General features: G+C 45.7%; 1 protein-coding gene and 1 non-coding gene across 3 annotated transcripts in view; one reads left to right on the plus strand and one right to left on the minus strand.

Annotated features, from left to right (window-relative positions):
• The first annotated feature begins 8,437 nt into the window (after positions 1–8,437).
• Positions 8,438–20,714, plus strand: part of TFCP2 (transcription factor CP2) — an 83,571-nt gene continuing 71,294 nt past the window's right edge. For both annotated transcript variants that reach the window (XM_010385323.2, XM_010385324.2), the window contains exon 1: positions 8,438–9,292. In XM_010385323.2, coding sequence (XP_010383625.1) covers positions 9,171–9,292 — 122 coding nt within the window. In that variant the 5' untranslated portion in view covers positions 8,438–9,170. The remainder of the gene's footprint in view (positions 9,293–20,714) is intronic.
• LOC115900106 lies at positions 16,264–16,370 on the minus strand. Its single transcript, XR_004059786.1, has one exon. It is a non-coding gene; the product is annotated as a U6 spliceosomal RNA (small nuclear RNA).

The raw sequence follows: 20,714 nt of genomic DNA on the forward strand, positions 1-20,714 counted from the left end.
GGGGTTTCACCATGTTAGCCAGGATGGTCTCGATCTCCTGACCTCGTGATCCACCCGTCTCGGCCTCCCAAAGTGCTGGGATTACAGGCTTGAGCCACCGCGCCCGGCCGAAGCAGATCTTTTTATTTATTTGTTTGTTTATTTATTTTTAGTTTATTTATTTATTTTTTTTGAGATGGAGTCTCACTCTGTCGCCCAGGCTGGAGTGCAGTGGCCGGATCTCAGCTCACTGACAAGCTCCGCCTCCCGGGTTCACGGCCATTCTCCTGCCTCAGCCTACCGAGTAGCTGGGATACAGGCGCCCTGCCATCATCGCCCGGCTAATTTTTGTAGTTTTAGTAGAGACTGGGGTTTCACCAGTGTGAGCCAGGATGGTCTCGAATCTCCTGACCTATGTGATCCACCCCTCTCGGCCTCCCAAAGTGCTGGGATTACAGGCTTGAGCCACCGCGCCCGGCCTCTTTAAGTTTATTTATTTATTTATTTATTTTTCTTATTTTTTTGAGATGGAGTTTCACTCTTGTCACCCAGGCTGTAGTGCAATGGCACGATCTTGGCTCACTGCAGCCTCCGCCTCCTGGGGTCAAGCGATTCTCCTGCCTCAGCCTCCCAAGTAGCTGGGATTACAGGCATGAGCCACCACACCGGGCTAATTTTTCTATTTTTAGTAGAGATGGGGTTTCACCATGTTGGCCAGGCTGGTCTCGAACTCCTGACCTCAAGTGATCCACCCACCTTGGCCTCCCAAAGTGCTGGGATTACAGTTGTAAGCCACCACGCCTGGCTATTTATTTATTTATTTATTTTTGAGATGGAGCCTCACTCTATGGCCCAGGCTGGGGTGCAGTGGCGTAATCTCGGCTCACTGAAACCTCCACCTCCCAGGTTCAAGCAGTTCTCCTGCCTCAGCCTCCCAAGCAGCTGGGACTACAGGCGCCCACCACCATGCCCGACTAATTTTTGTATTTTTAGTAGAGATGGGGTTTTGCTATTTTGGCCAGGCCGGTCTCAAACTCCTGACCCCAGGTGATCCATCCACTTCAGTCTCCCAAAGTACTGGGATTACAGGCATGAGCCATCGCACCCGGCCCGCCCGGCCCTTTTTAAGTTATAACCACTCACAGAGAGAGTGTAGCATGAAGGTTAGATGCCTAGACTGTGGGGTTACCACTCTCATGCTGGGTGACCCTGGACAAGCCATTTAATTTTTCTAAGCCTCAGTTTCCTTATCTATGAAACGAATCAAATAAGGATACCTTTCTTATAGGGGTGAGTGAAGATGAAATGAGATAATAAACCTAATGCACCTAGGCAGGCCCTGGCACTTAGGAAGAGCTCAGTAAATATGAGCCTATCATTAGTATTAGTTTTTATTTATTTATTTATTTATTTATTTGAAACAGGGTCTTGCTCTATTGCTCTGGCTGGAGTGCAGTGATGCGATTTTGACTCACTGCATCCTCTACCCAGCCAAGATCTCTTCCTCAGCCTCCCCAAACTGGGACTATGGGGCACCCCACCACGTCAGCTAAATTTTTGTAAAATGGGTTTGCCTGTTGCCCGTTGGTCCCTTGATCGACTCCTCAGCTCAGCATCCACCTTCAGCCTCCAGAGTGGTGGGTAGAGGCGTGAGCCACCACACCCAGCCATATTAGCTATTATTTTTTGCTCTGTATGTGTTATTCCATGACCATCCATAGCAAATCCCAGCTAAGCACGACCACTGCATTTATATATTTTGTTACTTCTTAAGTATATTTTTTGTATTATGAGATAAGATGAAACAATCAATTTCCCACTACTGCCACCATTAAGACTTTGAAGCTATCTTCTTTCTTTTTTCCTTTTCTTTTTCTCTCTTTTTTTTTTGAGATGGAGTTTTGCTCTTGGTGCCCAGGCAGAAGTGCAATGGTATGATCTCGGCTCACTGCAACCTCTGTCTCCTGGGTTTAAGCGATTCTCCTGCCTCAGCCTCCTGAGTAGCTGGGATTACAGCCATGTGCCACCATACCTGGCTACTTTTGTATTTTTAATAAAGACGGGGTTTCTCCACGTTGGTCAGGCTGGTCTCAAACTCCCGACCTCGGGTGATCTGCCCTCCTCAGGTGCTGGGATTATAGGCGTGAGTCACCACACCCAACCTGAAGCTATTTTCTTTTCTTTTCTTTTTTTTTTTCTTTGTTACAGAGTCTCACTCAGTCATCCAGGCTGGAGTGCGGTGGCCTGATCTCGGCTCACTGTGACCTCTGCCTCCCAGGTTCAAGAGATTTTCCTGCCTCAGCCTCCTGAGTAGCTGGAATTACAGGTGTGCACCACCATGCCCAGCTAAGTTTTGTATTTTTAGTAGAGACTGGGTTTCTCCATGTTGGTCAGGCTGGTCTCGAACTCCTGACCTCATGTGATCTGCCCACCTCAGCCTCTCAAAGTGCTGGGATTACAGGTATGAGCCACCGTGCCCAGCCACACTGAAGCTATTTGCTAGTACCTTCCCTCAGCTATTCCCCTGCCTCTCCTTAGATGAGGCCATCACTAGAATTGTATTTATTTCATTCCTTTTGAAAGGACTATATGTAAAGTTGACCCTTAAACAATGTGTGGGTGATCCCCACATAGTTGAAGATTCAAGTGTAACTTCTGATTCACCTAAAACTTAATTACTAACAGCCTACTGTTGATCTGAAACCTTACTGACAACATAGTCAATGGATATATATTTTATATTTTATGTATTATATATTGTATTCTCACAATAAAGTCAGCTAGAGAAAAGAAAATATTTTAAAAATCACAAGGAAGAGAAAATATATTTACTATTCATTAAATGGAAATGGATCATCATAAAGGTCTTTCCTCCTCATCTTCACATTGAGTAAGCTGAGGAGGAGGAGGAAGAGGAGGGGTTGGTCTTGATGTCTCAGAAGTGTCAGAGGTGGAAGACAATCCATGAATATTAGAAGATACCAAGAAACAACAAAAAAGGAAAAATTAAAAAAAAAAAAGGAAACCCACAAACAAGTAGACCTGTGCAGTTCAAACCTGTGTTGTTGAAAGGTCAACTATATACTTTCCTAAATGATAATTGCTTAATTTTGCTGACTTTTGAGCTTTATAAGGTGATATTACACAGTATGAGGACTTCTGCGTTTCCCCTTCAATTCTAAGATTGATTTACTCATGCAGTTTAGTATAGCTTTATTCATTTTCACTGCTCAATAACATTATATTCCAGTCCAATTTATCCGTTCTTTCGCTGCTGGAGAATTGTTGTATTCCATTTTGTTACCATAAACAGTGCTGCCATGAACATTCTCATACAAGTCTCCTGGTATGTATGTAGAAGAGTTTCTCTAGGGTATATATGTAGAAAGGAGTTGCTGAGTCACAAAATAATTTTCAGGACAATTTTTAAAGAGTTCAGGCCGGGCGCGGTGGCTCAAGCCTGTAATCCCAGCACTTTGGGGGGCCGAGACGGGCGGATCACGAGGTCAGGAGATCGAAACCATCCTGGCTAACACGGTGAAACCCCATCTCTATTAAAAAATACAAAAAACTAGCCGGGCGAGGTGGCGGGCGCCTGTAGTCCCAGCTACTTGGGAGGCTGAGGCAGGAGAATGGCGTGAACCCGGGAGGCGGAGCTTGCAGTAAGCCGAGATCTCGCCACTGCCCTCCAGCCTGGGCGACAGAGCGAGACTCCGTCTCAAAAAAAAAAAAAAAAAAAAAAGAAAAAAAAGAAAAAGAAAAAAAAAAAAAAAAACAGGCCGGACGTGGTGGCTCACGCCTGTAATCCCAGCACTTTGGGAGGCCGAGGCGGGTGCATCACGAGGTCAGGAGATCGAGACCATCCTGGCTAACAAGGTGAAACCCCGTCTCTACTAAAAATACAAAAAATTAGCTGGGCATGGTGGTGGGCGCCTGTAGTCCCAGCTACTCGGGAGGCTGAGACAGGAGAATGGCGTGAACCCGGGAGGTAGAGCTTGCAGTGAGCCGAGATGGCACCACTGCACTCCAGTCTGGGAGACACAGGGAGACTCCGTCTCAAAAAAAAAAAAAAAAAAAAGAAAGAAAGAAAAGCAAAACAAAAACTTCTGTGAAGATTAAATGATATGATGTATTTTTTAATTAATTAATTAATTAATTAATTTTATTTATTTATTTTTTTTGAGGCAGAGTTTCACTCTTGTTGCCCAGGCTGGAGTGCAATGGCACGATCTCGGCTCACTCTAACCTCCGCCTCCCAGGTTCAAGCAATTCTCCTGCCTCAGCCTCCCTAGTAGCTGGGATTATAGGCATGTGCCACCAGGTCCAGCTAATTTTGTATTTTTAGTAGAGACGGTGTTTCTCCATGTTGGTCAGGCTGGTCTTGAACTCCTGACCTCAGGTGATCCACCCGCCTTGGCCTCCCAAAGTGCTGGGATTACAGGCTTGAGCCACTGCGCCCAGCCTAATTTATTTATTTTTAATAGAGACAGTGTCTTTCTCTGTTTTCCAGGCTGGATACAATGGCCCAATCATGGCTCACTGTAGCCTGGAACACCTGGGCTCAAACCATTCTCCCACCTCAGCCTCCTGAGTAGCTGGGACTACAGGTGTACACCACCATGCCTAAGTTTTAAATTTCTTGCAGAGAAGGGGTCTCACTATATATTGCCCAGGCTGATCTTGAACTCCTGGGCTCAAGTGATCCTCCTGCCTCAGCCTCCCAAAGTGCTGGGATTACAGGTATGACCCATGGCGCCAGGCCAAGACAATGTATTTTAAAGTACTACTGAGGCCAGACACGGTGGCTCATACCTGTAATCTCAGCACTTTGAGAGGCCGAGGCAGGCAGATCACATGAGGTCAGGAGTTCAAGGCCAGTCTGGCTAACATGGTGAAACCCCGTCTCAACTAAAAATACAAAAATTAGCCAGCCATGGTGGCGTGTGCCTGTAGTCCCAGCTACTCGGGAGGCTGAGACAGGAAAATCGCTTGAACCCAGGAAGTGGAGGTTGCAGTGAGCAGAGATCGCACCATTGTACCGCAGCCTGGGCAACAGTGGGAGATTCTGTCTCAAAAATAAATAAATAAATAAATAATAAAATGCTATTAAAACCATAACAGACTGGGTACCTTGGCTCATGCCTGTAATCCCAGTACTTTGGGGGGCTGAGGTGGGAGGATCGCTTAAGCCCAGGAGTTTGACAGTCGCTTGGGCAACATAGTAAGATCCTGTTTCTACTAAAAATAAAAAATTAACTGGTGTGGTGGTGTATGCCTTTAGTCCCAGCTACTTGGAAGGCTTAGGTGGGAGAATTGCTTGAGCCTGGGAGGTGGAAGCTGCAATGAGCTGTGATCATGCCACTGCATTCCAGCCTGGGCAACAGAGTGAGACCCGGTCTCAAAACCAAAACCAAAAGTAAAAAAAAAGAAAACATGGCTGGGTGCAGTGGCTCACGCCTGTAATCCCAGTACTTTGGGAGGCCAAGGTGGGCAGATCACAAGGTCAAGAGATCGAGACCATCCTGGCCAACATGGTGAAACCCCGTCTCTACTAAAAATACAAAAATTAGCTGGGCGTGGTGGCACGTGCCTGTAGTCCCAGGTACTTGGGAGGCTGAGGCATGAGAATCACTTGAAACCAGGAGGCAGAGGTTGCAGTGAGCCGAGATTACACCTCCACACAACAGCCTGGTGATAGAGTGAGACTCTGTCTCAAAGGGCATGGTGGTGTGCACCTGTAGTCCCAGCTACTTGGGAGGCAGAGGCAAGAGGATTGCTTGAGCTCAGGAGTTTGAGGTTACAGTGAGCTCTGATCAGGCCACTGCACTCCAGTCTGGGTAATAGAGCTATACCCTGTCTCTAAAAGAAACAAAAAAAGCCTAAGCCCATAACATACTTTACAATGTAAATTAATGTTATTAAAATAGGATAACAAAATCAACCCAATGTTAATAGAGAAGCAGAAGTGTACTACTAGTGGGAGACTGGAGCTAACATTTATTGAATCATTACTATTTTAGTGGCATTTTGGTACCTCATTTAATACTCACAAGTTTAGGAGGAGGTATTATTTGCACTAATTTATGCATTAAAATACTGAGGCTCAGAGATGTAAAATTACTTGCCTGAGGTTATACAGCTAGAGGTGGAGCTGTTGGTCAAACAAGGCATGGCTCTATCTAAGAGAGATTTAAAAATACCCTAAGTACAATGCTGGTTTACAAAGGATTTTGACCACCAGGCATGGTGGCTCACGCCTGTAATCCCAGCACTTTGGGAGGCTGAGCCAGGTGGATCATTTGAGGTCAGGAGTTCGAGACCAACCTGGCCAACATGCTGAAACCCCGTCGCTACTAAAAATACAAAAATTAGCCAGGTGTGTGGTACACGCCTGTAATCCCAGCTACTTGGGAGGCTGAGGCAGGAGAATTGCTTGAACCTAGGAGGCGAGGTTGCAGTGAGCCGAGATTGTGCCACTGCACTCTAGTCTGTGCAAAAACTTTGAGCCCTCAGATCTCCATGTGACATCTCTCTTGTGGTCTATGAGCCCGGGACCCATTCCTTTACCCACAGTCACACATTTTGAGATAGAATTGGCTCATGGGAAGAAAAGATGGCTTAAAGAGATACTGAATATCTCCAGAATGGGCCAAGACTTGGATCGCAGGGCTTAAGCCCGGAGCCCTCAGAGAAATGCCTATGGCTGAAACACCCCACACCGGCACAACATGTTGTCAACTTCATGTCTACTTCTTTCTTTTTCGTGATTCTCTTATTCCTTTTTCATTCCTTTTTAAATTTAATAAACATGTTTAAAAGTCCTATTGAATGCAGGAACTATAGTAGGAGATATTTAGAACACAAGCCTGAAAAAGACCTATTCCTTGTTCTTTAGATCAATCTAGTGAGAGAAGCAGATATATACAAAAGTATAAGTCAAGGCAGATTTTTAAAAATTCGGCAATGGAGTACAACAATGAACCAATACTTTCACATAAAGGCAATGTCTTGTAATGAAAAATGCCAGGCTTTGGAATCAGCTCTGAAGCTGGCATGTCAATTTAGCTCTGGCCAATGTAAGCGCTTAGCCTTGGTTCCTTATTGATAAAAGAAGAGTTATTATACTTAGCTTTATCATTCTAATTCCAAGATTGCTTTGAGGACTACTCATGGTGTAATAAAATTCCTAGCAATAGTTGATACTTAATAAACAATGGCCATTATCACTCAATCCTCAAAGGAGGAAGGTGAAGCAGATATAGTTACTCCCGTTGACAAAGGAGGAAGCTAAATCTCAGTGAGATTAAGCAATTATTCTGAAGACACCAAACTAATAAGTGAAGACGCCTAAACTCTGATTTTCAGATCTTTTAAATTCCAACATCCCATACCAGCACAACAACCTTTTAAAAACTACATTTTTTTTTTTTTTTTTTTTTTGAGACGGAGTCTCACTCTGTCACCCAGGCTGGAGTGCAGTGGTGTGATCTCGGCTCACCGCAAGCTCCACCTCCCGAGTTCACGCCATTCTCCTGCCTCAACCTCCTGAGTAGCTGGGATCACAGGTGCCCGCCACCACGCCTGGCTAATTTTTTGTATTTTTAGTAGAGACGGGGTTTCACCGTATTAGCCAGGATGCTCTCGATCTCCTGACCTCGTGATCCGCCTGTCTTGGCCTCCCAAAGTGCCGGGATTACAGGCGTGAGCCACCGCGCCCGGCTTTTTTTTTTTTTTTTTGAGATGGAGTTTCACTCTTGTTGCCCAGGCTGGAGTGCAATGGCCCGATCTCGGCTCACTGTAACCTCCGCCTCCTGGGTTCAAGTTATTCTCCTGCCTCAGCCTCCTGAGTAGCTGGGATTACAGGCTCGCGCCACCATACCCAGCCAATTCTTGTATTTTTAGTAGAGACGGGGTTTCTCCATGTTGGTCAGGCTGGTCTTGAACTCCCGACCTCAGGTGATCCGCCCACCTCTGCCTCCCAAAGTGCTGGAATTACAGGCGTGAGCCACCTCGCCCGGCCTAAAAACCACATTTTTACTGATCTCATGCTTTTTTGTTCAATTGCATTAGAGAGGATGCCTAAGATAAAATAAATATAGAGGGAAGTGGGATTTATGCAGGGTCTCGACCTCCGGAGAGGTGAGTTTAAGGAGACAGGAGGATGAGCAGGAGCAAGCGCGCGCACGTAAGGAGCGTATGGGAAGTAGTCAAGAGTCCGCCAGGGGTGGAGTGGGTTCATAAGGCTAGAAGGAGGGCTCCTTCCACGGTTCAGGGTGATGACTTGATGAGTAGCGGATACTAGAACTCTGGCAACTACACGGAGAGACGTTTAAACCCGGACACTTGCACGCCGGGTCCTCTCCGTGATCGCCCAGCCCATCTCGGGGGCAGACCCGTGGCGCAGCCCGCCTATCATCGCGGCCGAGACTGACGAGGTCTCTTCTTTATAGGCGAGCGACAGCGTGACGTCATGTTCGCCGGGCAGGCGAAGAAAGAGGACGCCATGATTGGTTGGCGCTGGGGCGGCGGGCGGTGGAAGGGCCTGGGGAGTCCAGGTTTCACGCCTGTGCTGGACTTTCTCCTTCCATGTTTCCAGGCCATCGGGGGCTACAGAGAGCGAGGAGTCGGCTCAGCGGAAACCTGGATTTGGTTCTAAGCCGTGGGGTTGAGAGGGGGTGACCGGAAGTGATCGTGGGACTGACCGGAAGCGAGGCCTGGAGGGGAAAGAGAGAGCGAGCCCTGGGAGGGAGGGGGCCTCCAGCAGAAAGGGGCGGGGGGAAAAGGTGCAAACGCAGCGTGGGAGCGCCGGGCTAGCTTCCTGCGGCTGCTGCTGGTCTGTCTGGGAAGCAGCAAGCCACCACTACGAACTCTCAAGAGGGTGTCTTAAGGAGTGGGAGTGCGGGAGTCCAGAGCTGCTTCTGGGAAGTCTGCAGTAGTTGAGCAAAAGGGTCCTCACGTTCCTGAGACCTGGGCAGGGGGGATTTTGGAACCTGGGGCAACCAAGAACTAGCAGCCAAGGGTACGGGAGATTAGTTAGACGAGCAGTGCTGGTCGGGTTTGGGGGTGGCTGGTGGGCACTGCGTGGGAAACCCTGGTTTGTAGTTTTCTACTGTGTTACTCCTGTTGGGTAGACTTACCCTCCGCGCCTTTGTACAAGACACGGTGTCTCCTGGGGCAAGGAAGGAGCCAGGATGGCCTGGGCTCTGAAGCTGCCCCTGGCCGACGAAGTGATTGAATCCGGGTTGGTGCAGGACTTTGATGCTAGCCTGTCCGGGATCGGCCAGGAACTGGGTGCTGGTGCCTATAGCATGAGGTGAGTGAGATTTTCCCAGACCCTACACCTTCTGAATAACAAAGGCGGATAGAGACTAAGAAAAGTGGTTGAGTGGGAAGGAGGTGTATAGAGTTTTAAAAAGCTGTCTACGATTGTGGGAAGGGGACTTGTCCTTTGTCGCTTTGAGTATTGTGGAAGAAATGGAAAAAGCGATTGTAGGCTATATGAAACCTGCGCAGGATCAGTAGAAGAAGGAAGAGTGGTCCCTGATAAGCAACCAGATGAATGTTGAGAGGCTTTTGTGCCAATGTGCATTGGAGACTTGGGGACTGTTGGTGTATGTGGGGGTAAGTCTGACGTTATGTGAAGAACGGGTTACATATAGCATAGGAAGGATATCTAGGAAGTTGGGAAATTGGGAGCTGGTGCTGAATGATGAATATTCGTTCGTTTCTTGTTGGAAAGATATGGAAGTCCTTGATGAAGAAGTCCGTGCAGCTATATCTTATCACTAGCTTGCTTTAAGACTTTACTTAATTCTGGGGTTTCTGACTTTTAAAACATAAGCTGTGAAATGAAAAAATGACGAAGAAAACTTAAGATGCTTCTGGATCTTTACGTATCAAGCCAATTGTTGATAACAGATGATACATCTCCTTTCGGCCGGGCTCGGTGGCTCACGCCTGTAATCCTAGCACTTTGGGAGGCTGAGACGGGCGGATCACTTGGGCCTAGGAGTTCGAGACCATCGTGGCCAATGTGGTGAAACCCCGTCTCTACCAAAAATACAAAAATTAGCCTGGTGTGGTGCTGCGGGCCTGTAATCCCAGCCACTCGGGAGGCTGAGGCAGGAGAATCACTTGAACCCCGGAGGCGGAGGTTGCAGAGATGGTGCCATTGCCCTCCAGCCTGGGCAACAAAGTGAGACTACATTTGAAAAACAAAACAAAAACTCTTTTGAAAGCAACGTTACTGCCTATATAACTTTCTGCATGCATTGGCTAGTTTATTCCTCCAATATAGTTTATTTCATTTATAGATGTGCAAGAATCCTGTATGGAAGTGTTGAAACAGCTGCGTCTTAGGGGTAGATGGACTATAATTGGGTTTCCTAATGTATTATAAGACTTTAAGTGAGTCAAGAGACTAGAACTTAACATTTTCATTGGGTTTATAAAAGTTCATAGGGGAAAGATGCTTTTTAGGGGGAAACTAGATGCATTTTTCATTCTGATAGTGAGATCTTTTAAGAGTTATGTAAAGTTCCTTTATTCCTACTAATTCAAAGTGGACTTTCCTCACTGAAGTAAAATTATGAGTTAGAATTTACGACTTCAGGCCGGGCATGGTGGCTCACACCTGTAATCCCAGCACTTTGAGAGGCTGAGGTGGGCGGATCACAAGGTCGGGAGTTTGAGACCTGGCCAACATGGTGAAACCCCATCTCTACTAAAAATACAAAAAATTAGCCGGGTGTGGTGGGGCACGCCTGTAATCCCAGCTACTTGGGAGGCTGAGGCAGGAGAATCGCTTGAACCGGGAGGCGGAGGTTGCTGTGAGCAGAGATCACACCATTGCACTCCAGCTTGGACAACAAGAGCAAAACTCTGTCTCAAAAAAAAAAAAAAAAAAAGAGAATTTAATACTTCAGCATCTTGAGGAATCTTTACTTATGATTAGAATAATAAAGACTGTTATTCTAAATAATAATCATGCCTGTAATACCAGCACTTTGAGGGGGTAGAGACTGGAGGATCTCTTGAAGCCAGGAGTTCCAGACCTGCTCTCCACAAATAAATCAATAGATAAATTACCCCGGCCTGGTGGCATGTTCCTGTAGCCCCAGCTACTCAGGAGACTGAGGTGGAAGGATTGCTTGAGCCCAGGAGTTTGAGTCTGCAGTGAGTTGTGATTGTACCACTCTACTCCAGCCTGGTGACAAGAGTGAGACCTCTTAAGAAAAAAAAAAAAATTTAAAAATTAAGAAAAATTGGAGGCCAGGCGCGGTGGCTCAAGCCTGTAATCCCAGCACTTTGGGAGGCCGAGACGGGCGGATCACGAGGTCAGGAGATCGAGACCATCCTGGCTAACACTGTGAAACCCCGTCTCTACTAAAAAAAATACAAAAAAACTAGCCGGGTGAGGTGGCGGGCGCCTGTAGTCCCAGCTACTCGGGAGGCTGAGGCAGGAGAATGGCGTAAACCCGGGAGGCGGAGCTTGCAGTGAGCTGAGATCCGGCCACTGCACTCCAGCCCGGGCGACAGAGCGAGACTCCGTCTCAAAAAAAAAAAAAAAAAAAAAGAAAAATTGGAAAAAAATAACTATCCTTATGTAAATATTTTAGTGATTTCAGGGAAACTTGAGTTCTATATGTACTATCATACAGTCCTCTTAGTCATGAGAAATTTAACTTTGGTTTTACCTGTCATTGTTTATATAAGTCTGAGCGTAAAAATAGAGGTGAATTTGGTCTGAAAGTAAGTGCCCTGACCCTGAAGTTAACACATGAGCATCTGACATAATATTTGACAATTTTCTATGCTGTTGCTTGTGTAAAGATATTCACAGCAAAAAGTTTGATTTTGTTTAGATTACCAGAGGTTAGGCTGGAAATAATTAAATATAACATCATCAAACATTTGTTAATCTACTAAGTGCAATACCATATGCTCTTGATCCTATGCCATCTTACATTTAATTAAGAGTGCTTTACAAATCATACCGTGTGGTTGTCGCAGACATTAGAATGGCTCGCATATTTACACATTTAGGTTTTTTCAACATCAAAATCAAGTGCGTAAGTTTTCAAACATCACTTTGAGTTCTCAAGAGCAGAGTGTGCCAACATTTTAAGTACTCTTTTCTTTTCTTTTTTTGAGATGGGTCCTGTTCTGTCACCCAGGCTGGGGTGCAGTGGCACCATCTCGGCTCAGTGCAACTTCCATCTCCCGGGCTCAAGTGATCCTCCCACTTCAGCCTTCCCAGTAGCTTAGACTACAGGCACATAACACTATGCCCGGCTTTTTTGTTTTTTTCATCCTTCTTTTCATGTGTTAGGTACTTGTCACTATTCTCTTGACTTTTTTTTTTTTTTTTTTTTTGAGATGGAGTCTCGCTCTGCTGGCCATGCTGGAGTTCAGTGGCGCGATCTCAGCTCACTGCAACCTCTGCCTCCCTGGTTCAAGCAATTTTCCTGCCTCAGCCTTCCGAGTAGCTGGGACTACAGGCGCACACCAACAAGCCCAGCTAATTTTTGTATTTTTAGTGGAGATAGGGTTTTGCCATGTTAGCCAGGCTGGTCTGACTCCTGTTCTCAGATATCCACCTGCCTCGGCCTCCCAAAGTGCTGGGATTACAGGTGTGAGCCACCATGCCCGGCCAGCTTTTTTTTTTTTCTTTTGAGATGGGGTCTCACTCTGTTGCCCAGGCTGGAGTGCAGTGGCATGTTCATGGCTCACTGCAGCCTTGAGCTCCCGGGGCTCAAGCAGTCCTGCCTCAGCCTCCTGAGTAGCTGGGACTACAGGCATGTGCCACCATGCCCTACTCAGAGCTTTCCATAAATGCCGTTTTAGTGTTAAAAGAAGTTTCCTTCTATTCCTAGTTTGCTGAATATGTGTGTATATGTGTGTTTATTGTGGTAAAATACCCATAACATAAAATTCTATCATTTTAACCCTTTAAGAATGTCCAGATTAGTGTAATTAAGTACATTCACGTTGTTGTACAACCATCACCGTGATCTGTCTCCAGAATTTTTTCATCCCAAAGTGAAATGCTATACCTATTAAACACTAACTTCCCATCTCCCCTCACTCCAGCCTCTGGCAACCACCATTCTACTGTCTCTATGAATTTGACTACTCTAAGAAACTCATATATGTGGGATCATATATTTATACTTTTGTGACTAACTTATACACTTAGCATAATGTCTTTGAGCTTTTGCTGAGTGTTTTTCTTTTTAAATCATAAAAGGGTATTGAATTTTTTCAAACATCTTTTTTGTGTCTATTGAGATGATAATGTGGTGTATCACGTTGATTGATTTCCTTATGTTGAACCACTCTTGCATTCCTGGGATAAATGTTGGTCATGGCATATAATTTTTTTAATGTATTGTTGGATCCAGTTTGCAGTTTGCTGTTATTTTCTTGAGGATTTTTGTTTCTATATTCATGCGGGATGTTGGTTTATAGTCTTCTTATCATATCTTTTTTTTTTTTTTAAGAAACCTAAGTCTCCCTGTGTTGCCCAGGCTGGTCTTGAACTCCTGGACTCAAGGGATCCTCCTGCCTTAGCCTCCCAAAGTGCTAGGATTCCAGGTGTGAGCCACCATGCCCAGCCTGAATTTTGTCATATCTTTTTCTGGCTTTGGTGTCAGGGTGATGTTGGCCTCATAGAACATTAGGAAGTGTTCCATTCTTTTCTGTTTTTTGAAAGAGTTTGAGTAGGATTGGTGTTAATTCTTTGAATATTTGGTAGAATTTGCCAACGAAGCCATGTGATACTGGGCTTTTCTTTGTTGGGAGGTTTATGTTTAACAATTCAATCTCTTATTATAGGTTTGTTGAGACTTAATGTTTCTAAACATTTGTCTCTTTTGGCCGGGCGCGGTGGCTCAAGCCTGTAATCCCAGCACTTTGGGAGGCCGAGACGGGTGGATCGCGAGGTCAGGAGATCGAGACCAACCTAGCTAACACGGCGAAACCCCGTCTCTACTAAAAAATACAAAAAACGGCCGGGCGCGGTGGCTCAAGCCTGTAATCCCAGCACTTTGGGAGGCCGAGACGGGCGGATCACGAGGTCAGGAGATCGAGACCATCCTGGCTAACACGGTGAAACCCCGTCTCTACTAAAAACTACAAAAAACTAGCCGGGCGACGTGGCGGCGCCTGTAGTCCCAGCTATTCGGGAGGCTGAGACAGGAGAATGGCGTGAACCCGGGAGGCGGAGCTTGCAGTGAGCTGAGATCCGGCCACAGCACTCCAGCCTGGGTGACAGAGCGAGACTCCGTCTCGGAAAAAAAAAAAAAAAAAAATACAAAAAACTAGCCGGGCGAGTTGGCGGGCGCCTGTAGTCCCAGCTACTTGGGAGGCTGAGGCAGGAGAATGGCGTAAACCCGGGAGGCAGAGCTTGCAGTGAGCTGAGATCCGGCCACTGCACTCCAGCCTGGGCGACAGAGCGAGACTCCGTCTCAAAACAAAACAAAACAAAACAACAAAAAAAATTGTCTGTTTTATCTAAATTATCTAATATGCTGGTTTATAGTCATTCATATTATTCTCTTATAATCCTTTCATTTATGTAAAATTAGTAGTAGGCCGGGCGCGGTGGCTCAAGCCTGTAATCCCAGCACTTTGGGAGGCCGAGACGGGCGGATCACAAGGTCAGGAGATCGAGACCACCCTGGCTAACACGGTGAAACCCCGTCTCTACTAAAGAATACAAAAAACTAGCCGGGCGACGAGGCGGGCGCCTGTAGTCCCAGCTACTTGGGAGGCGGAGGCAGGAGAATGGCGTAAACCCGGGAGGCGGAGCTTGCAGTGAGCTGAGATCCGGCCACCGCACTCCAGCCTGGGCGACAGAGCCAGACTCCGTCTCAAAAAAAAAAAAAAGGAGTAATATCCCCGGTTTCATTTCTGATTTTATTTATTTTCATCTTCTTTCTTTTTTTCCCAGTCAATGCAGCAGGAGTTTGTAAATTCTGTTGATCTTTTTAGATAACAGATTTTGGGTTTTGTTGATTCTTTCTGCTATTTTTATTCTTCTTGGTTTTTGTTGTTGTTTGTTTGTTTGTTTTTGAGAGATGGGGTCGTGCTTTGTTACCCAGGCTGGAATGATGCAGTGGTGTGATCATATGCACTGCAACCTCAAACTCCTGGGCCCAAGTGATCCCCTTACCTCAGACTCCTGAGTAACTGAGACTATAGGCATGCATCACCAAACCCAGCTAATTTTTTTTTTTTTTTTAATTTCATAGAGATGGAGTCTCACTGTCTTGCACAGGCTTTGAACTCCTGGCCTCAAGCAATCCTCCTGCCTCAGCCTCCCAAAGTGCTGGGATTACAGGTGTGAGGTACTGCACCTGCCTTATTTTTATTCTTTATTTCACTTATCTCTGCTCTAGACATTATTATTCCCTCCGTTTTGTTGGGTCCAGTTTGTGCTGCTTTTTCTAGTTCCTTAAGGTCTGAAGTTAGAGTATTGATTTAAGGTCTTTCTTTTTTTTTTTAACTCTCTTTTTATTTTCATTTTTTGTAGAGATGGGGGTTTTACTATGGTGCCTAGGCATGTCTTGAGCTCATGGGCTCAAGCGATCCTCCCACCTCAGCCTCCCAAAATGTTGGGATTAAAGGCATGAGCCACCATACCCTGCCTTCTTTCTAAAATTTTGTTATTATTTATTTATTCATTTATTTGTGTATTTATTGAGACAGAGTCTCGCTCTGTTGCCTGGGCTGGAGTAGAGTGGCGTGATCTTGGCTCACTGCAACCTCTGCCTCCCAGGTTCAAGTGATTCTCCTGCCTCAACCTCCCAAGTAGGTGGGATTACAGACATGCACCACCATGCCCGGCTAACTTTTGTATTTTTAGTGGAGACGGGGTTTTGCCATGTTGGTCAGGCTGGTCTTGAACTCCCAACTTCAGGTGATCTGTCCGCCTTGGCCTCCCAGAGTGCTGGGATTACAGGTGTGAACCACCGTGCCTGGCATTATTATTATTATTATTATTTGAGACAGGGTCTTGCTCTGTTGCCCAGGCTGGGGTGCAGTGGCACCATCACAGGTCACTGTAGCCTCAGCCTTCCAGATTCAGGCAATCCTCCCACCTCAGTCTCCCAAGTAGCTGGTACCATAACTAGCTGATTTTTGTATTTTTTTTAAGAGACAGGGTTTCATCATGTTGCTCAGGCTGGTCTCAAATTCCTGGGATCAAGTGATCCTCCTGCCTTGGCCTCTTAAAGTGCTGAGATTACAAGCATGAGCCACCATACCCAGCCCTGAAATGTTTAAAATATGGAATGCTTCACGAATTTGCATGTCATCCTTGTTCAGAGGCCATGCTAATCTTCTCTGAATCGTTCTAACTTTAGTGCATGTGCTACTGAAGTGAGCATTAAACAACATACTTAAACACCAAATGAATAAAAAGAGGAAATCATTAGGGAGATAAGAAAATACATTGAGCAAATTAAAATGAAAACATACATACCAAAACTTATGGATGCAGTAAAACCTCAGAGGGAAATTTAGGGTTGTAAATGTTTCAGTGAGCTGTGATCGTGCCACTCACTGACAGAGTGAGACCCAACCACACAAAAAAATTAGGATTTAGTTCAAAAGCTCTTATACATATGGGGACTATAGTTATTACAATATATTGTATACTTGAACATTGCTAAGACAGTAGAGTTGATTTTAAGTGTTTTCACCTCAAAAAAGAGAAGCATATGAGGTAATGCATGTGTTAATTAGGTTGGTTTAGCCATTGATACATTTGATGGTGTCCCAGTAGGCCCCATGGCTCGTTCCTTTTTCTTTTTTTTTTTTTTTGAGATGGAGTCTAGCTCTGTCACCCAGGCTCGAGTACAGTGGCACCATTTTGGCTCACTGCAACCTCCACCTCCTAGGTTCAAGAGAGTATCCTGCCTCAGCCTCCTGCGTGGCGGGGACTACAGCCGTGGGCTACCACACCCAGCTAATTTTTGTATTTTTAGTACAGATGGGGTTTTGCCATGTTGGCCAGACTGGTCTTGAACTCCTGACCTCAAGTGATCCACCCGCTTTGGGCTCCCAAAGTGCTGGGATTACAGATGTGAGCCACTGTGCCCAGCCTCTGTTCCTTTTTCTTTGTTCATTTTTTTTCCTGCTTTTTAGCTTAAGTAATTTCAGTTCGATCTTCATGTTCATTGATTCTTTCTTCTGCCTGTTCAACTCTGCTGTTGAATCCTTTAGTGAAATCTTTATTTTGGCTCTTGTATCTTTATGTCCAGAATTGCTATTTCATTCATTTTTATATTTTAAAAGTATTTTTATTGATATTCCTTACTTGCTTATACATTGTTCTCCTGATTTCCTTTAGTTTTTTGTTTGTTTGTGTTTTCATAGTTTCCCTCAACTCTCTGAGCATATTTAAGACAGTTAAAGTCTTTGTCTAGTAGGTCCATTGTCTGGCTTGCTATGGGGTGGTTTCTGTCAATTTCTTTTTCTTTTTTTTTTTTTTTTTTTTTGAGATGGAGTCTCGCTGTCTCCCAGGCTGGAGTGCAGTGGCGCGATCTTGGCTCACTGCAAGCTCTGCCTCCCAGGTTCACACCGTTCTCCTGTCTCAGCCTCCCGAGCAGCTAGGACTACAAGTGCCCGCCACCACACCCAGCTAATGTTTTGTATTTTTAGTAGAGATGGGGTTTCACCCTGTTAGCCAGGATGGTCTCGATCTCCTGACCTCGTGGTCCGCCCGCCTGGCCTCCCAAAGTGCTGGGATTACAGGCATGAGCCCCCATGCCCCACCAATTTCTTTTTTTTTTTTTTTTTCCTGTGAATGGGCCATATAGTCCTGTTTCTTTGTTTGCTTTGCAAAGTTTTGTTGGGAAGTTGACATTTTGTGTGCTGTAATATGGTAACTCTGAAAGTCAGATTCCAGTGCCTCCCTAGAGATAATTGTTACTTATGAAAGCTGCATTTGTTTTGTGACTTTTCCAGATTGTCTTTGCAAAGAGTGTATACCTGGTTGCATGTGGTCACTGAATCTCTGTTCTTTTATCTCTGTAGTCTTTCAGTGACTTGACAGAGATTTCCTTAAATGCTTAGATCCAATAAGAAAAGAAAACATAAAGAAAAAAGGAGCGTTCTCTCTCTTTAAGTTCAATTGTCTAGTGCCACTAGGGAAGCAACTTCAGTCAGGGGGTGTGCATGTGTGAAACAGTGGCCAGCACTCTGGCAGCTCCTCAGCAATCAAAAGTAGTGAATGAAACACATAACCTCAATTTTTTGGAGGACAAAGCCCCTATTTCCCACCCTAGCACCAGCAAGCTGCAACAGGAACTGCCATCTCAACAGCTGCATACCACAGGACTGGGAGCTACAGAATGATAGATGCTATTCCAAATGCCAAAATTCACTAAAATTTACCAACTTTTTTCTTCATCAAGCACTCTTCTGGACACTGCAAGTGTTTCATTAGACCCCAGAGTCCTAAAATAGTCACCTCAAGCAGTTCTTGCCATCTCAATAGTTGTTTTGGTGAAAGTACTAACTCCTAGAGTTCCTACTCTATCATCTTCCATGACCTATGTCCCTAATTTTCAGCATCCATTTAGTTGATCCAACCCTCCTTCTGACCCAGTGTATGTGCGCACACACACACACACGCACACACACACATACTCATCCAATCTGTTCTCTACACAGAAAGAACCCTTTGTAAGTGCCAGTGCCTATGTTTTTTTTTCACTTAAAAGGTAATTATGTCATTCTCAATATGGAAAAAGCAGAGGTTAAAAAAAAAAAATTCACAGCCGGGCGCGGTGGCTCACGCCTATAATCCCAGCACTTTGGGAGGCCAAGGCAGGCAGATCACAAGGTCAGGAGTTTGAAACCAGCCTGACCAACATGGTGAAACCTCGTCTGTGCTAAAGATACAAAAAATTAGCTGGGCGTGGTGGCAGGCACCTGTAATCCCAGCCACTCGGGAGGCTGAGGCAGGAGAATCGCTTGAACCCCAGAGGCGGAGGTTGCAGTGAGCTGAAATTGTGCCAGTGCACTCCAGCCTGGGTGACAGAGCAAGACTCCGTCTCAAAAAAAAAAAAAAAAAATCAGAGAGGATTGTGGGAAGATGATAAAGTAGGAAGTACCAGAAATCTGTCTGCCCCACCAAGATAACAATTGTTCTGGCAGAATCTGTCTGATGCATCTTCTTTGGAACTCTGGAGTTTATTGAAATCTTACAACTGTGAGGAATTAACTGCAATTTACCGTCCAATCCTGGACAGTAAATTGTGGTTAATTTCAGTCAATTGCAGCACTTAGTACAATAGCAGCTGCCCATCCACATCCCTCAGCCCCATAGCAGGCAGCTGTGCACGTGTTCCTGGAGCAGCTTGCACATAGTTTGTGGAACCTCAGGTGGGCAGAAAGGACCATTTCTTCCAAATATCAGGAATCTGGATCAAGTGCAGTAGCTGGTGCCTGTAATTCCAGCGCTTTGGGAGGCTGAGGCGAAAGGATTGCTTGAGCCTGGGAGTTTGAGACCAGCCTGGGCAACATAGTGATACCCTGTCTCTAAAAACAAAAACCCACATTTCAGAAATCTGTGCTCCAATCAGAATTGCTGCTTCTGGCCAGGCGCAGTGGCTCACGCCTATAATTCCAGCACTTTGGGAGGCCAAGACAGGTGGATCACTTGAGGTTCGGATCACTTGAGGTTAGGAGTTTGAGACCAGTCTGGCCAACATGGTGCAACCCTGTCTCTACTAAAAATACAAAAATTAGCCAGGCGTGGTGGCGCATGCCTGTAACCCCAGCCACTCAGGAGGCTGAGTCAGGAGAATTGCTTGAACCTGGGAGGCAGAGGTTGCAGTGAGCTGATATTGCACCACTGCACTACAGCTTGGGCGATAGAACTTGTGCCACTGCACTACAGCCTGGGCGACAGAGTGGGACTCTGTCTAAAAATAAAGAGGCTGGCGCAGTGGCTCACACCTCTAATCCCAGCACTTTGGGAGGCCGAGGTGGGTGGATCACTTGAGGTCAGGAGTTTGAGACCAGCCTGGCCAATGTGGTGAAACCCCATCTCTACTAAAAATACAAAAATTAGCTAGGCGTGGTGGGGGGGCGCCTGTAATCCCAGCTATTTGGGAGGCTGAGGCATGATAATTGCTTGAACCTGGGAGGTGGAGGTTGCAGTGAGCCAAGATCACGCCATTGTACTCCAGCCTGGGTGGCAGGGTGAGACGCCATCTCAAAAAAATAAAAAGTAAATTAAAAATAAAAGAAAGAATTGCTGGTTTTGATCACGGAGTTGCAAAGAGGCAATGGTTATTGTTGCACCTCACCACTTTGTTACAAGTCCCCCCACTACCACCACCAAAGTGATGTCCAGGAGATTTCTCTTTTTTTGAGACAGAGTCTCACACTGATGCCCAAGCTAGAGTGCAGTGGTGCGATCTTGGCTCACTGCAACCTCCGCCTCCTGAGTTCAAGCGATTCCCCTGCCTCAGCCTCCCAAGTAGCAGGGTTTACAAGGGCCCGCCACCATGCCTGGCTAATTTTTTTTTTTTTTTTGTATTTTTAGTAGAGACAGGGTTTCACCATGTTGGCCAGGCTGGTCTCGAACTCCTGACCTTGTGATTCGCCCACCTCAGCCTCCCAAAGTGCTGGTATTACAAGTTTGAGCCACTGCATCTGGCTGATGTCCGGGAGATTTAAAGGGCTGGCACCATACTCTCTGTCTCCATTTTTTTTTC

This window comes from Rhinopithecus roxellana, chromosome 10 (assembly GCF_007565055.1).
Source record: "Rhinopithecus roxellana isolate Shanxi Qingling chromosome 10, ASM756505v1, whole genome shotgun sequence".
Classification (NCBI taxonomy): Eukaryota; Metazoa; Chordata; class Mammalia; order Primates; family Cercopithecidae; genus Rhinopithecus; species Rhinopithecus roxellana.